The 12,361-nt window shown below is 54.1% G+C and overlaps 6 protein-coding genes across 6 annotated transcripts; 5 read left to right on the top strand and 1 right to left on the bottom strand.

Annotated features, from left to right (window-relative positions):
• Window positions 1-112: 112 nt before the first annotated feature.
• Window positions 113-1,940, top strand: ALG (putative secreted alpha-1,2-mannosyltransferase; the record flags this gene model as incomplete). Its single annotated transcript, XM_003847864.1, has 2 exons — window positions 113-1,679; window positions 1,735-1,940. The coding sequence occupies 2 exons, from the start codon at window positions 224-226 to the stop codon at window positions 1,938-1,940; spliced, it is 1,662 nt and encodes a 553-aa protein (XP_003847912.1).
• Window positions 1,941-3,214: 1,274 nt separating this feature from the next.
• Window positions 3,215-4,968, top strand: MYCGRDRAFT_97002 (uncharacterized protein; the record flags this gene model as incomplete). Its single annotated transcript, XM_003847865.1, has 3 exons — window positions 3,215-3,687; window positions 3,756-3,765; window positions 4,093-4,968. 3 exons carry the CDS (start codon window positions 3,215-3,217, stop codon window positions 4,966-4,968), a joined length of 1,359 nt encoding a protein of 452 aa, XP_003847913.1.
• A 623-nt stretch (window positions 4,969-5,591) lies between these two features.
• Window positions 5,592-6,470, top strand: MYCGRDRAFT_97003 (uncharacterized protein; the record flags this gene model as incomplete). Its single annotated transcript, XM_003847866.1, has 1 exon — window positions 5,592-6,470. The coding sequence occupies one exon, from the start codon at window positions 5,592-5,594 to the stop codon at window positions 6,468-6,470; it is 879 nt and encodes a 292-aa protein (XP_003847914.1).
• A 644-nt stretch (window positions 6,471-7,114) lies between these two features.
• MYCGRDRAFT_97004 (uncharacterized protein) lies at window positions 7,115-7,583 on the top strand (the record flags this gene model as incomplete). The annotated part of the gene is made up of 2 exons (XM_003847867.1): window positions 7,115-7,481; window positions 7,576-7,583. 2 exons carry the CDS (start codon window positions 7,115-7,117, stop codon window positions 7,581-7,583), a joined length of 375 nt encoding a protein of 124 aa, XP_003847915.1.
• Window positions 7,584-9,317: 1,734 nt separating this feature from the next.
• Window positions 9,318-10,282, bottom strand: MYCGRDRAFT_77354 (uncharacterized protein; the record flags this gene model as incomplete). The annotated part of the gene is made up of 4 exons (XM_003848125.1): window positions 9,318-9,754; window positions 9,808-10,025; window positions 10,075-10,146; window positions 10,203-10,282. 4 exons carry the CDS (start codon window positions 10,226-10,228, stop codon window positions 9,360-9,362), a joined length of 711 nt encoding a protein of 236 aa, XP_003848173.1.
• A 194-nt stretch (window positions 10,283-10,476) lies between these two features.
• On the top strand, window positions 10,477-11,008 carry MYCGRDRAFT_106324 (uncharacterized protein; the record flags this gene model as incomplete). The annotated part of the gene is made up of 1 exon (XM_003847868.1): window positions 10,477-11,008. The coding sequence occupies one exon, from the start codon at window positions 10,503-10,505 to the stop codon at window positions 10,671-10,673; it is 171 nt and encodes a 56-aa protein (XP_003847916.1).
• Window positions 11,009-12,361: the final 1,353 nt, after the last annotated feature.

Raw genomic sequence — 12,361 nt, forward strand, 5'->3', positions numbered from 1 at the left:
GAACCCTGAACCGCGATCGACGGCACATGACGCGGAACTCGTGGACCAAAGTGAGAGAGCTGAGCTGACTGACCTCAACTCAAACACCCGACGACGAGAAGAGCTGCTCACCTCAGAAGGCGTGATGCGTAGGTGAATAAGACACTCACTCACGAGGACCTCCAACAGCAGGAAACATGCTATAACCACGACCCTCCCTACACCTTCATTCAACACCACCAACATGGCTGTCCTCATCACCCTGCTGTCCGTCTTGCTGGGCCTGGCTGTGTTGACGCGTCTGTTTCCCTACGCTTTCCGCTTGCTAGGTCGAACAATAGGGAACTCGATCCGAAGCAAAACACTTCACCGCAGAGAAATCCTCCTCACTCGTGCCGTCGCCGAAGAGACCGACCAGAAGTCCACCACCACCAAACCCACCGCCTCCTCCGCATCCCTCGATTCCGACTGGGAGAAGGTCTCCTCGAACGGCACGCAGACGCCAAAGTCCTCCCCTACAACAACATCCTCCGACTCATCCTACTCCGGCGTCATCGCCTTCTTCCATCCCTTCTGCAACGCCGGCGGAGGCGGAGAACGTGTCCTCTTCGCCGCCATCCTCGCAACCCAACAACGATACCCGAACGCCCTCTGTGTCGTCTACACCGGCGACCACGATGCCAGCCGCGATCAGATCCTCGCCAACGCCCGCAATCGATTCAACATCCACCTACAACCCTCCCGTGTGGTATTCCTCTACCTGACAACTCGAGAATGGGTTCTCGCATCAAAATGGCCGCGATTCACACTGCTGGGACAAAGCATAGGCAGTCTCATCCTCGGATGGGATGCCTTCACACTGCTCGCACCGGACATCATGATCGATACTATGGGTTATGCCTTTGTGCTCGCATTGAGTAAATGGCTGTTCCCCAGCGTCCCTACAGCAGCCTACGTTCACTACCCAACCATCAGCACCGACATGCTGCAATCCCTCAACTCCACCGACGGATCTCAAGGCCTCAACGCCGGCTCAGGCAAAGGCTTCCGCGGTCTAGCCAAACAATTCTACTGGCAGAAATTCGCATCCCTCTACTCCTGGGTCGGCGGCAGCGTGGACATCGTCATGACCAACTCCTCCTGGACGCAGTCCCACATCTCCACCCTCTGGAAGCCCTCTCGAGCTTCTCAGCAACCCTCCCCACGCCCCATCACAGTTGTCTACCCACCCTGCGCTGTCGCCGAGCTCCAAGAGAAAATCCCCGTCACACTAGAAAACGAGAAAGACCGCCAACCCCACATCCTCTACATCGCCCAATTTCGCCCGGAGAAAATGCATACGACTATCATCGACGCCTTCCACACTTTCCTCCGCGAGCACCACTCTTCCACCCCTCCCTCCTCCCGTCCGCGATTGATTCTAGTGGGCAGCGTCCGCGATGACCACGACGAGAAGAGAGTGTACAAACTCCGACTACAAGCACAAGAGGTGAAAGATAGTGTGGACTTTGTAGTCAATGCGAAGTGGCCGCAGATATTGGAGTTCTTGAAGAGTAGCAAAGTGGGCGTCAATGGCATGTGGAATGAACATTTCGGGATAGGAGTGGTGGAGTATCAGGCTGCCGGGTTGGTGGCGGTGGTGAATGATAGTGGAGGACCGAAGGCGGATATTGTTGTGGAGGTTGATGGTGGGAGAACGGGTGAGTTATCTTGAGGAAGCAGGTTTTAAGGGGTTATGCTGACTCAACGATACAGGTTTCCACGCGACCACGCCGAAGGAATTTGCGGATGGATTCGCGCAGGCGCTTGCGTTGAAGGATGAGGAGGCTTATGCGATGCGGTGTCGAGCGAGGAAAAGCAGTTGGCGATTCTCAGAAGAGGTCTTCATCGAAGCTTGGACCAAGGAGTTGGTCGGCTTGGTTCATCTGACTAATGAGGATGGACAAAGGAAAGACATCTAGACTTTGTTTTCTGGCTTGAATTTGAGCGAGTTTGATGGTCCTACCTTATTCCAGCGTTGCCATATGCAACACGCCGCGCACGACCCGTCTTTGTCCCTTTGCACACAGGGAAAGTAGCGCGCACCGCTCTCATTCGGGTAACCAAGACGGCCGACCGACGCGCGCGCGCCACACCGATTTCTTTTTTTTTCTTTTTTTTCTCAACAAGGTCTATCAGCAAAGCCGAACTTTCCACCTCTCGTCTTCGGACAGTTGTGGATGTAATCGGCGATGCTTCCCTCAACGGGAATACAGCAGTGATGATTGCCCAGGACCCTGGGGTCCATGGTCTGTAGGGAAAAAATTTAGCATGTTCTCCCCGTGTTTTTGGTTTTCAAAGGGATTGGGGGATCAAGATTTGATTTTTTCCCGACTTACGAGCCACCCTCCCGAGTCGCGACACAATTCTGCGGCGGCGAGGTCCGAGTCGCCTTCGCATTTGACATGCGCGTTGGCGATGACTGCGCCGAAGAGGGCGGTGGTGGCGGCGAGGAGGCGGATGGAGGTCTTGAGCTGCATCGTCGTGGGAGAGGAAAGATTGTGTTGTTGTGGTGTTGTTCTTAGTAGTAGTAGTGGTGGTAATGGTATTTGTCGATGCGGTGAGGATGAGAAAAGAGTTATGCAATTTTGTACTCCGGGATCCCACGGATGGGACAACCATGCCCGCTGCTCATGTGTTCCTGGTTTCCATGCTCATTTTTTCGCCGCCTGTGAGACCTTGAGTACTGGGATCGCTTGGATCACTGGACTGTCAAGGATCACTGGATTGACAAGCCGTGGCTGTGGACGGCACGTACTGGTCGCACGTCTATCGGGGTGATATGGTGGTGGACGGGATCTGGAGTAGGAAGGAGGAAGGAGGAGAGGCCGACCTGGACAGGACATGGATTCATGATGTTCTCGACGCTGGGGAGCATTTGAGAAATTGTCGCCTTTGTTTGCAGCAAGGGCATATCCAGGGAGTCGGGACGGATACTTAGGACCACTCCTCCCTGGTCCTCGATCCGTTGACCGCGGCCCGGACAGACAAGTTCTATGAAACTCAGGACGGCGGGACGGGATTGGAAGCAGATAGGTAGAGTTGTCACTGCAATATGTCGAACGAATGACGACGGTCTGAAGGTAGGTTGTGTTGGAGGCCGGGTAAATGTCGGAGTTCAGGCGCGAAGCTCGGGCAAGCTTCGATCAATGGGTTCGGGCGAACTTCACTTCACCCATCAACCAAAAACCTCGCAATGGGCGCCCGACTCTCCCAACCCCAAGGTCCCGGCGGCACCGGCGAATCCTCTCTCCCCACCAAAGTTCCCCCACCACCCTCCCCTCGCCGCCCCTTTCCCCGCCGCTTCAACTCCCGCACCGTCATCGCCCCCGCCGCAGCCTTCACCATGGCTATCCTGCTCTTCGTCTACACCCGCACCAGCATTCGCGCCGCGAAAGCCAATGCGCAGCGTCATCGGGACGCGGATACGGGTGGAGAGGGACTGAGTTTGTTGAATGAGCATCGGCGACGGCATGGGATGGCGAAGAAGGTGGAGGGAGAGGGTGGAGGGACGGTGGTGGAGTTGGGGAGGGAGTTGATGGGACGGAATAAGGAGGGGAAGAGGGTGGAGGAGGAGGAGGTTAGGAGGAGGGGGGAGGAGGAGAGGAAGAGGGTGGAGAGGATGAGGATGGCGAGGAAGGGGGGTTTAACTGGGGATGGAGGGGAGAAGTGAGAGCTCTTCGAAGTGATGCGCTGTCATGTGAGGTTCGCTGTGAAGTAAGCTTGTTCATGTGCAGACTGTTGCATGTGTGTGGCTGTTGAGACCATGAGACCACAAAGTGATACCGCTCATGAGAAGTCACTTTCATGTACGATCTGCAGCATATGCGCGACTCTCGCGAACGGTCACCCTTGAGCTACTTAGTTCTGCACGCTGAGCTGCAACATCGACATTGACGACAACACTCATTCATCTCGGTCAAACCCACCGTACTCGAAGGACAACACTCGATCTTCCGATACAACTCGACGCCATCGGCACTGTGATCTGCACGTTTGGAATCACGACACCAGCTCAAGTCAATTGCTGCGACCATCACACACCGATCGGTACTCACCATGGTCTGCTTCCAGACGCCTGGCGAACACCACCGTGCCGACCATGCCGATTATTGGAAGATTCCAGCTACGAGCGAGTATCTGCACAACGCTCAACTGAGATCGATCATCGATAGTGCAGGAGGCGAAAGGCATTATCCCATCGCGACGGTCGCGACTCGATTATTCCAGCTTGCGAAGCGTACCCAGCGAAGGCTGCGCTGCTATGATGGGGATTCAGGCAAAGAGCTTAAGGATTTTGTCCGGCAGCGCGGTCTCGCAGCAGCGACGCACGTGAAGAAGAGGGAACTTATCGAGGTGCTCGAGGCTGCCGATGAAGATGCAACATTCGCCCGCTTTTTGGACTTGCCTCCTGAACTGCGGACATTGATCTACGAGTTCCACTTCGCTTCCTACTCCTCAGACCGGCGCCTCGGAGCTATCCAGTCGGCCGTTCCCCCTCCCATCACACACATCAGTTCTCAAATTCGTCGAGAGACATTGCAGCTATTCTACACGACTTCTGACTTCCAGTTTGACTTCGAGAGGGTGGACGCTCAGTTCCTGAAGATCGAGACGGAATCGACCAACATCAATCGACACCTGCCCCAAGAATTGTTTCCGATCATTCGCAACTTTCGCGTACACGTCCGGGAATTTGTTTACTGGGGAGCTGGAAGATATGGCCCCGTGGAGCACGCCGTATGCTCCGTCTACTTTCCCACAGGCAGTGCGAAGCTCTCGGTGCAGGTGCTGCATGGTGTACACGACCGCAAGAAGATGATGTCTTCTGCGGATCCCCGAGAAGAAGAAGTGCGCAGGTTCTTTGCCGAAGATTTCTTGCGTGTCTGGCCACCGACGCTGACTATTAAAATCGCCGACACCCTCATCGCCCTCACCAATCTGAGATGATTCGATGCAGAAAAAAGGGTTCGCAGGGTTTGGTCCTTGATTCAGCCAGCTCCACAATGCATCTTTGATCGCCTTCGACATTACTGTTGGAACTGCGCAGCTGCATCTCAAATCAATCAACCAGGATCACCACGTATCTTTGATCTTTGTTCACGGCAATTTTGCCACAGCACGACGCTGTCCAACAACTTTACTGGCGTTTGAGGAAGCAAATCAAAAGTTATTCGCGATCTGCCCGCAACACACGTCAAGGGACTTGCGCTTTCGCGAGAGCTGGAGTTGGAAGGTGCTTACGAACTTGAGATGCGGCCATGGTTGATACGGCCATGGAGAGTGCGCATCTTTGTTCCAGCCAGCGTAGCCAGAGTCATTCGCAAAGCAGGCCCGAGTGCTGGAAGGCGAGGAGCGGCATCTTTTCGCAGACAAAAGCATGCAGTGAAATATTTACAGATTATTCTACGCGAAAGGTACGTCTGTCCAAATTTGCGCTGTTTCCTTCAATTCACGTCCCGTCCCGTTCATGACCAAAGCTGATGCCTTGCTCAGCTTGCGAACTTCATCTCCTCGGGCTTCCACATTAAAAACATCAACCAAGCCCAGCCGAGCGCCTCCATCTGCACATCATGGTCGCCTCTCAGAGAGCGCCGTACCACGCCTCCGACTACTGGAAACTCCCTTTCGTCGCCAGCAACGAGCACAACAATGTCTTGAAAGTCCAGATCGACAGGCCGGGGGGCCGTCACTACACTTCGGCGACCACTCGACCCCGACTCGTGGAGCTCGTCAAACGCACCGCACGAGGTCTGCGCTGCTACGATGGCGATTCGCCCACTGAATTATCGCACTTCATCTCGCAACGAGGCATCAACCCGACGTCATCCAACACGAAGAAGAAGCAAGAGCTCATCACCATACTCGAAAGCGCCGACGAGGAGGCTACATTCGATCGCTTCTTCGATCTCCCTGCCGAGCTACGCGTGTTTGTCTACGAGCTTCACTTCGCCTCATACACCTGCGAACGTCGCGCCATCGAATCACCTACACCACCACCCATCACCCAGGTCGATACAATGCTTCGTGAAGAGACGCTCAAACTCTTCTACAGCACCTGCGAATTCCTGTTCAATTTCCACAGCAGCATCGGCAATCCTACGCTCCATTTTGACGATGTCACGGGAGATCTGATACGCAAGTTGACACTCACACACCTGCCAGATGTGCGGAACATGCGCATCCGTGTTAGTTGGGCTGGGAACAACAACGCGCACTACGTGGCGAGCGTCGTCCGTCTCCCACTGGACGGCGAAGGGAAGCTTTCTATGGACCAGGATAGTGTTATAGAGGGCAATCAGCGTACAAAGCTCGCGAGCACGAAGCTCACGCACAACATCCGCCAGTTCGTCGACCATGGGTCTGCCTATGAGCCGAAGACTGTGTCCTCGGTACTGGCCAATCTGATCTTCTTCATCAATTGCCGCCTGTATGCGGACGAGTCTGGTTGAGAACCGATACCTCCGCTCTCCTGCTCAGACTGCACACACCAAGCCACGGAGGGACAATTCGTGCGGTGCAATCTGAGCGGTACGATTGAGGTAAGATGGTCAGACCGCTATTGATTCAGGAAATACGGGGATATCGGCTCTATGCCAAGGTGGCTCATGTGTGACACGAAATGCACTTTCTGCGAGGGTCGGCACACTTGTGCTCACTGCTGCCTGGATGACGAGCAAGTCGACAGATTATCAGTAGTATGAAGAACAATTCAAGGGTTGACATTCTTCCTGCTGTCCTTTCATTCCTGCACTACACGTCCGAATCAATCGCAATCCATGTACTCCTCGTCCTGTAAGATACACACTCAATCATGGCTCACAACATCGAGCATACATGGGGGCACTACCTACCCCAGCAGCCATCTGACTACTGGAAACTTAGAAGGTACAGGTTTGCATCTGTTCTCCACATGCAGCGATTCTTGCAGTCGGTCGGCTACCACTGCACGACTTCACACACGGAATCAAAGATGAAGGCTCTCCTCGCCCGTTATGAGCAAGGTTTCCTATCCTACGGCAAATGCACAATCAGGGAGCTGAAGACATTCGTCGTTTAACGGGATGTGGCCATCGAGAGCCACAGAAAATCCAGCATGATCCAGTCTCCGGAGGAAGCAGACGATAACATCACATTCGATAAATTTTTGAACCTTCCTCCTGAACTCAGAGAGCGGATCTACAACATTCATCTCGAGAGTCTGGAGCTGGGTGGTCTTGTGAACTTGTCGCCGCCGCCCATTACCCGGACTTGTCAAGTGGTCCGCCATGAGTCTCTCTACGCTTTCAGACAACGTATGATGCTCCGCATGGCCGTGGGTCCAGGCAGCGTGCAGCTTTCACGACTGTCAGCACTGGACCTCCGCATGACCCGGAGAGTCCTCTTCACCGCATTCAAGGGGCAGACGAACGCTTTCGATCCTCCTCAAGTCTTCCACCAGACACACTTCCTCCTCGACTGCGGTATGGAGAAAGTTGCGCCGAAGTTCTCGATTGTGGAGATTCGGCATACCAGGCAACCCTTTGGGGGCGGCCTAAGGTCTGGACCTGGTCGTAGAATGGTAATAGAGGAGGCACATGAAGAAACCGATACCGGAAGGGCTTTGCTTCCGAAGCTGGCAGCGATTGCAGAGAATATGGGTGCGAGGTCTGAGAGGGTGTTGACGAGTGTGGACGTTTTGGCGGTGAGGCAGGTTGTTGAGGAGTTGAAGAGGACTCAGGCTGTTAAGCTGTGGCGGGGAATCGAGGAATGAGTCCATGCAGGCGAGATAGATATCAGCATATCGAAGACTGCTGTCGTCATTCCGCCGGTGATACGCCGCTCTCCTATTCGAAACACGCTCACCAAGCCACCGAAGTGTACGTCGTGCAGTGCTGTTCCAGCGGAACCAAGGAGATATCACACTTTGAGACATAGTTTGTCAAGAGAACTTTGCAGAGGTCTGTGGTGTGCTGCTCATCACAGAGCTTTCTTACTTTGTCCACTTCTCAACAGTGTCTGAAGAATTGCGTAATTCCGTTTCGTCACTCTTGACTCGTGACATCGTTGCGTCGCTTTTTTACCACTCATGATCCGAGCCAAGGATGAACGCCTTGGTGTAGCAGGGCCATTGCGACTTCGTAGGTCCAGGCAAGCTCTCCTGATCTCTCCAAGCGGCTGCAGCACTGTCCGAGAAGTCAAGCGCACAAGTGTAGAGTTTGTATTGGCAGCCACAATCCGACCTAGGTTGAGTTTGGTCTTGGATCAGATATGTTCGTCCCAGTACAAGACGAGCTCACTCGCTCAGTGGCCTGCTCCGTAGTTTGTGCGTGGGCACGCATCGGGGTCCCAACCCCCCACCTCGTGATTGTGGTAGTGACACAAACCAAATTGTTCGGCATCGCGGTCACCCGATCTCCGCATCTCGTCTCGGAGGTCCAACAAATCTTGCCTCAGGTGTCGGTCGAAGTCTTTACCGCAGGCTCCGATGAAGGTATCGCCAGCGTGAGTTATCGATTTGTACAGTTTCCATGATCAGACGTTGGAGTCCGCATGCTCGCTCCATTACATTATCAGAAATGTAAAAGCTGCGCGCAGTCTGCTGCCACACAAGGGCGATGAGCTCGGGGTGAAGAATCGGCTTCTGAGAGCGTAGAGGATGTCCCAGAAGGTCAACTATGTCATCCTGAAGGTGCTCGTTGAGGAGATAATGGGCTGCGATGTACAGCTTGACGTGGTCCGATTGTGGGACGACGGCATCGCAGGGACTGACGTAGTATCTATGGAAGAATGTGATCTTCCCAGTGGCCCAGCGAACATAGCTTTCCATGATATGCGGCTCGATCGAAGGCAGCTTGATGATCTTGTCTTGCCCTTCTTTCCAGGTCTCCGAACAAGCTGATGCGAAAAATGGCGACTTGGCGCAGATGGCATCTCTTTCGACGATGAATGGCTTCTCTTCGATTCCGGCAAGGAGCGTGATGGAGATCTCCATCGTCTGTGATATTCTGCTAGTTTCCGAGGCACTTCTATGGCGATAATGGTTAGCGGTCGCCCGTGTTGATGATTGATGCAGATTGTCTTCTTACTCGGACGCGATTCGTGGCCGACTGAAGTTTTTGGGCAACTCCATGACCATTCGGAAGCGACCTCGGTCGAGAACTTTTTGGTGGTGGGGCATTGAGAAGCAAAAGGTTCTGGCGAGGTCAATGTATACATCGATGTTCAGGACAAGCACTGGAGCGAAGTTGAAGTAGTCATTGTGCACGGAGATTGGTCAATCATGGCGGAAGTATTGTTCCTCTTCAATACGAAAAATTGTCGTCTATTGTCCTTCATAAACTTCGTGAATACTGACAGACCTACAACGCCTTGAGAATAGCCTCGCCGATCGGTCCAGCGCTGTTTGGATTCTGTCCTGTGAGGATGGTACCACGTCCCGTGAGAAGCTTCCCATGGTTGCCAGAGCTCACGACCTTCGCACCCCAAGGCTCATCAGCCTTGACGTATTTGCCGCCGTTCTTCTTCAGCTCATCCTCAAGCATGAAAGGCATGACACTGGAAAGCTGGACTTGGTCCTCCTCGGTGTTGGAGAAGCCGGTGACCTCGGCGCCATTGACCAGGTATGAGCCGTCGCTGAGCTTGACCTTGGCGAGAGCAGCGGGTCCGTGGCAGACTGCCGACACAACTTTGCCGGCCTCGTAGAACTCGCGGATGAGTTGGTGGGACTTCTCGTCGGTCGCGAGGTCAAACATTGCTAGGAAATAGTCAATAGGAGTCATTCAACGGTCATTGTGAGGTTGAACATACGTCCGTGGCCACCAACATAAAAGATGGCGTCAAATTGGCTGGCCTTGCCAATGTAATCGCTCAGCTTCTCGGTGTTCTCCCAAAGAGCGGACTTCTCCTTAAGGAACTTCTGGGACTCTGCGTCCTCCTTGAACATTTCGACACTCGATGGATCAAGGGGCGCCTTGCCTCCTGCTGGCGACACAATTGTGATGTCAGCCTTGCCCTCCAGCTTGTAGCTAAACTTGGCGTCAGCAAGTGATCGAACGAGTCGTTGTATATACGGACTAAGGGTGCGCGAATTCCGGAAGATACCAGCCAGTAGGCTTGCCAGTGTTGCCCATCTGGTCGTGGGAAGACCTATTGTCGATCGTCAGTCTCCAAGAAGCGAAGCCGTCTGTTGCTGCGGTGCGTACAAGACGAAAAGGACCTTTGGCGACATGATGGATTGCTGTTCGTGAGGTTGTTGATGAATTGGGAGTTGATCGATGATAAGAGAACAACAATGTTTGTGTAAGAACGAGAATGCTGCCCCTCTTGACGAGCGATCTTATGTAGGTGATGTTCTAGGCCCAATGACGTCGAATCCGCACAACGTCATGGCCGTGATTTTGACGAGACTTGTCCGAGCGATCTTCCATTCTTTCGCCTTCGTTGCTTGGTCATGAACACGATCATCTCTTCGTCGGCATTTGCGAGTCGGTGGGAGATTGCGAATGGACTCTTCTAATTCTCGATGCAGCATTGCCGATGAGCTCAATGCGAAGCAGCCAGAATCCCATGGCATTGATGGCCCTCTTCCATTCGGCGCCTCTGCCGGCATTGAAAACTGGGAGCCAAGCACAAAATTCCATGTACCGCCACGACATGTAACGATCGAGCTGTAGCAGCAAGAGACTGCGGACCACGAGTGGGAGTCGGAGTCGCGTTGCGGCCCCACTGGCCTCTTCATAAACATCTCCAGAACGATACCCCGTTTACAGTGAGTCGATTGATGGAGGAAGACGGCTAATGATCGAGGTGTACACACCGACCGCCATGGAGCTGTCCCTTCGATTCGTGTCCGCCGGGAAAGGATGCATATTCCTGGAGTCCATTGCATAGTCCGCACTGGAGTTTGGACGATCAGAGTACCGCAAGCCTCTCCCAAACGTGAGGAGCCGCCGTTCGAGTAGAGTTCAAGGACTTATAGCGGGCGAACGCGTCGCAGAGTTAGAGGGCTCGACTTGTTCACTTCTTTGCGAAAGGACCGGTAACCCTAGCCTGAGCCAACACGCTGAACGCTCTACTTCGCGGCGTTCACTCCGACAATGTCACCCAATCTGCGCCCTGGCCAACTTGAATTGCAGGCCTGACATCAGGTCCTGACAACGAATGGCTTCATGGTGTTTGGATCGAAATGTCCGTCCGCAGCTTCAATGCCGCCTCGCCGCCAGCTCAATTTCTCGCTAGCGTCCTCGCCAGTGTCTTCGCGAGCTCTTCTGTGAACTCCACACATCATTCTTCGTATGCACAACCCGGACACTGGAAGTGCGAAGGCATTGCGCACCGAACGTTGGAGAGCGGGCTGGTCACTCAGCTTCCCAGCAGCATCTCCCTGCGAACTGATCATCCGGGTCTCAAAGAACGACCCGTCATGTCCTGCTCCCGGTCTTGCTGGGAGAGAGTGTTGTACCACAGCGTCAATCTGGCTCAGTGTGCATCTTGCTCTCGTCCCACTGCTGGAGTCTGTTCGCCATTCCACGGCTGATTCACACTTTCGAGGGTGAGAATGTCGGGCTTGTCGAGACAAGACTATTTTTCTGGACACCTTTCAGGCGGTAATTCGGGACGGTCGGATCGGTTTCGTCCAGTTTCGTCCTTCGCGCCTGCGTTGACTTCGGCCGGGGTACAGGCTCCACAGCATTCTCTCTCGCGGACCTTGCGCTGTGCGACTTGCTTCTGGCTTCCAGACTCGACCCACTTCGAGGATGATCATGGATGTCGTCTTCTTTTGCACTCAAGCCTTGAAGGTTGGGAGACCGTTACCTCCGAAAGCGCAATCTCAACGAGCAGGGTGGCAGAAAGTCTCCTATCATCGCAGCATCGGGTAATGTGGCGACGAGATACGAATAGCGCTACTGCTGCTAGGATCTTCTCTTTCGGCCTGCGTCCAGCGGAGGGATCACCGCCCAATCCTTGTCCGCAGGCCAATTTACTAGGCACCTCCGCCAATCTGACCCTGGGCATGCCCCCTTGACACCCACCAACGGTGATCCGTCCGCTGTGCGAATATGCTGTAGTCTGCGCGCGGGCTCGATGTCGGAGCGAATGGCGAATCACCCGTGTGTGGTCGGATCCATGATGCGATGTGCGAAAGTGGGAGCTGGGCGTGGGAGGTGCTTGTAATGACAACAACCAAGCTCTCTGCTACGATCGCCGCTGGACCTGGCGAGAGTAGTCAAGGATTCGTGATGCCGACGGTGGAGGAAGGTTTTCACCTTCCAGTGCCATCCCTGTGTGCACGAGACATGTCGAATTTTGAGTAGGTGCAAGGATCAGTTGGGCGAAGCCTTTCGACGCTTGCAAGGAGCAA

The sequence above is a fragment of the Zymoseptoria tritici genome, chromosome 12, assembly GCF_000219625.1.
Source record: "Zymoseptoria tritici IPO323 chromosome 12, whole genome shotgun sequence".
Classification (NCBI taxonomy): domain Eukaryota; kingdom Fungi; phylum Ascomycota; class Dothideomycetes; order Mycosphaerellales; family Mycosphaerellaceae; genus Zymoseptoria; species Zymoseptoria tritici.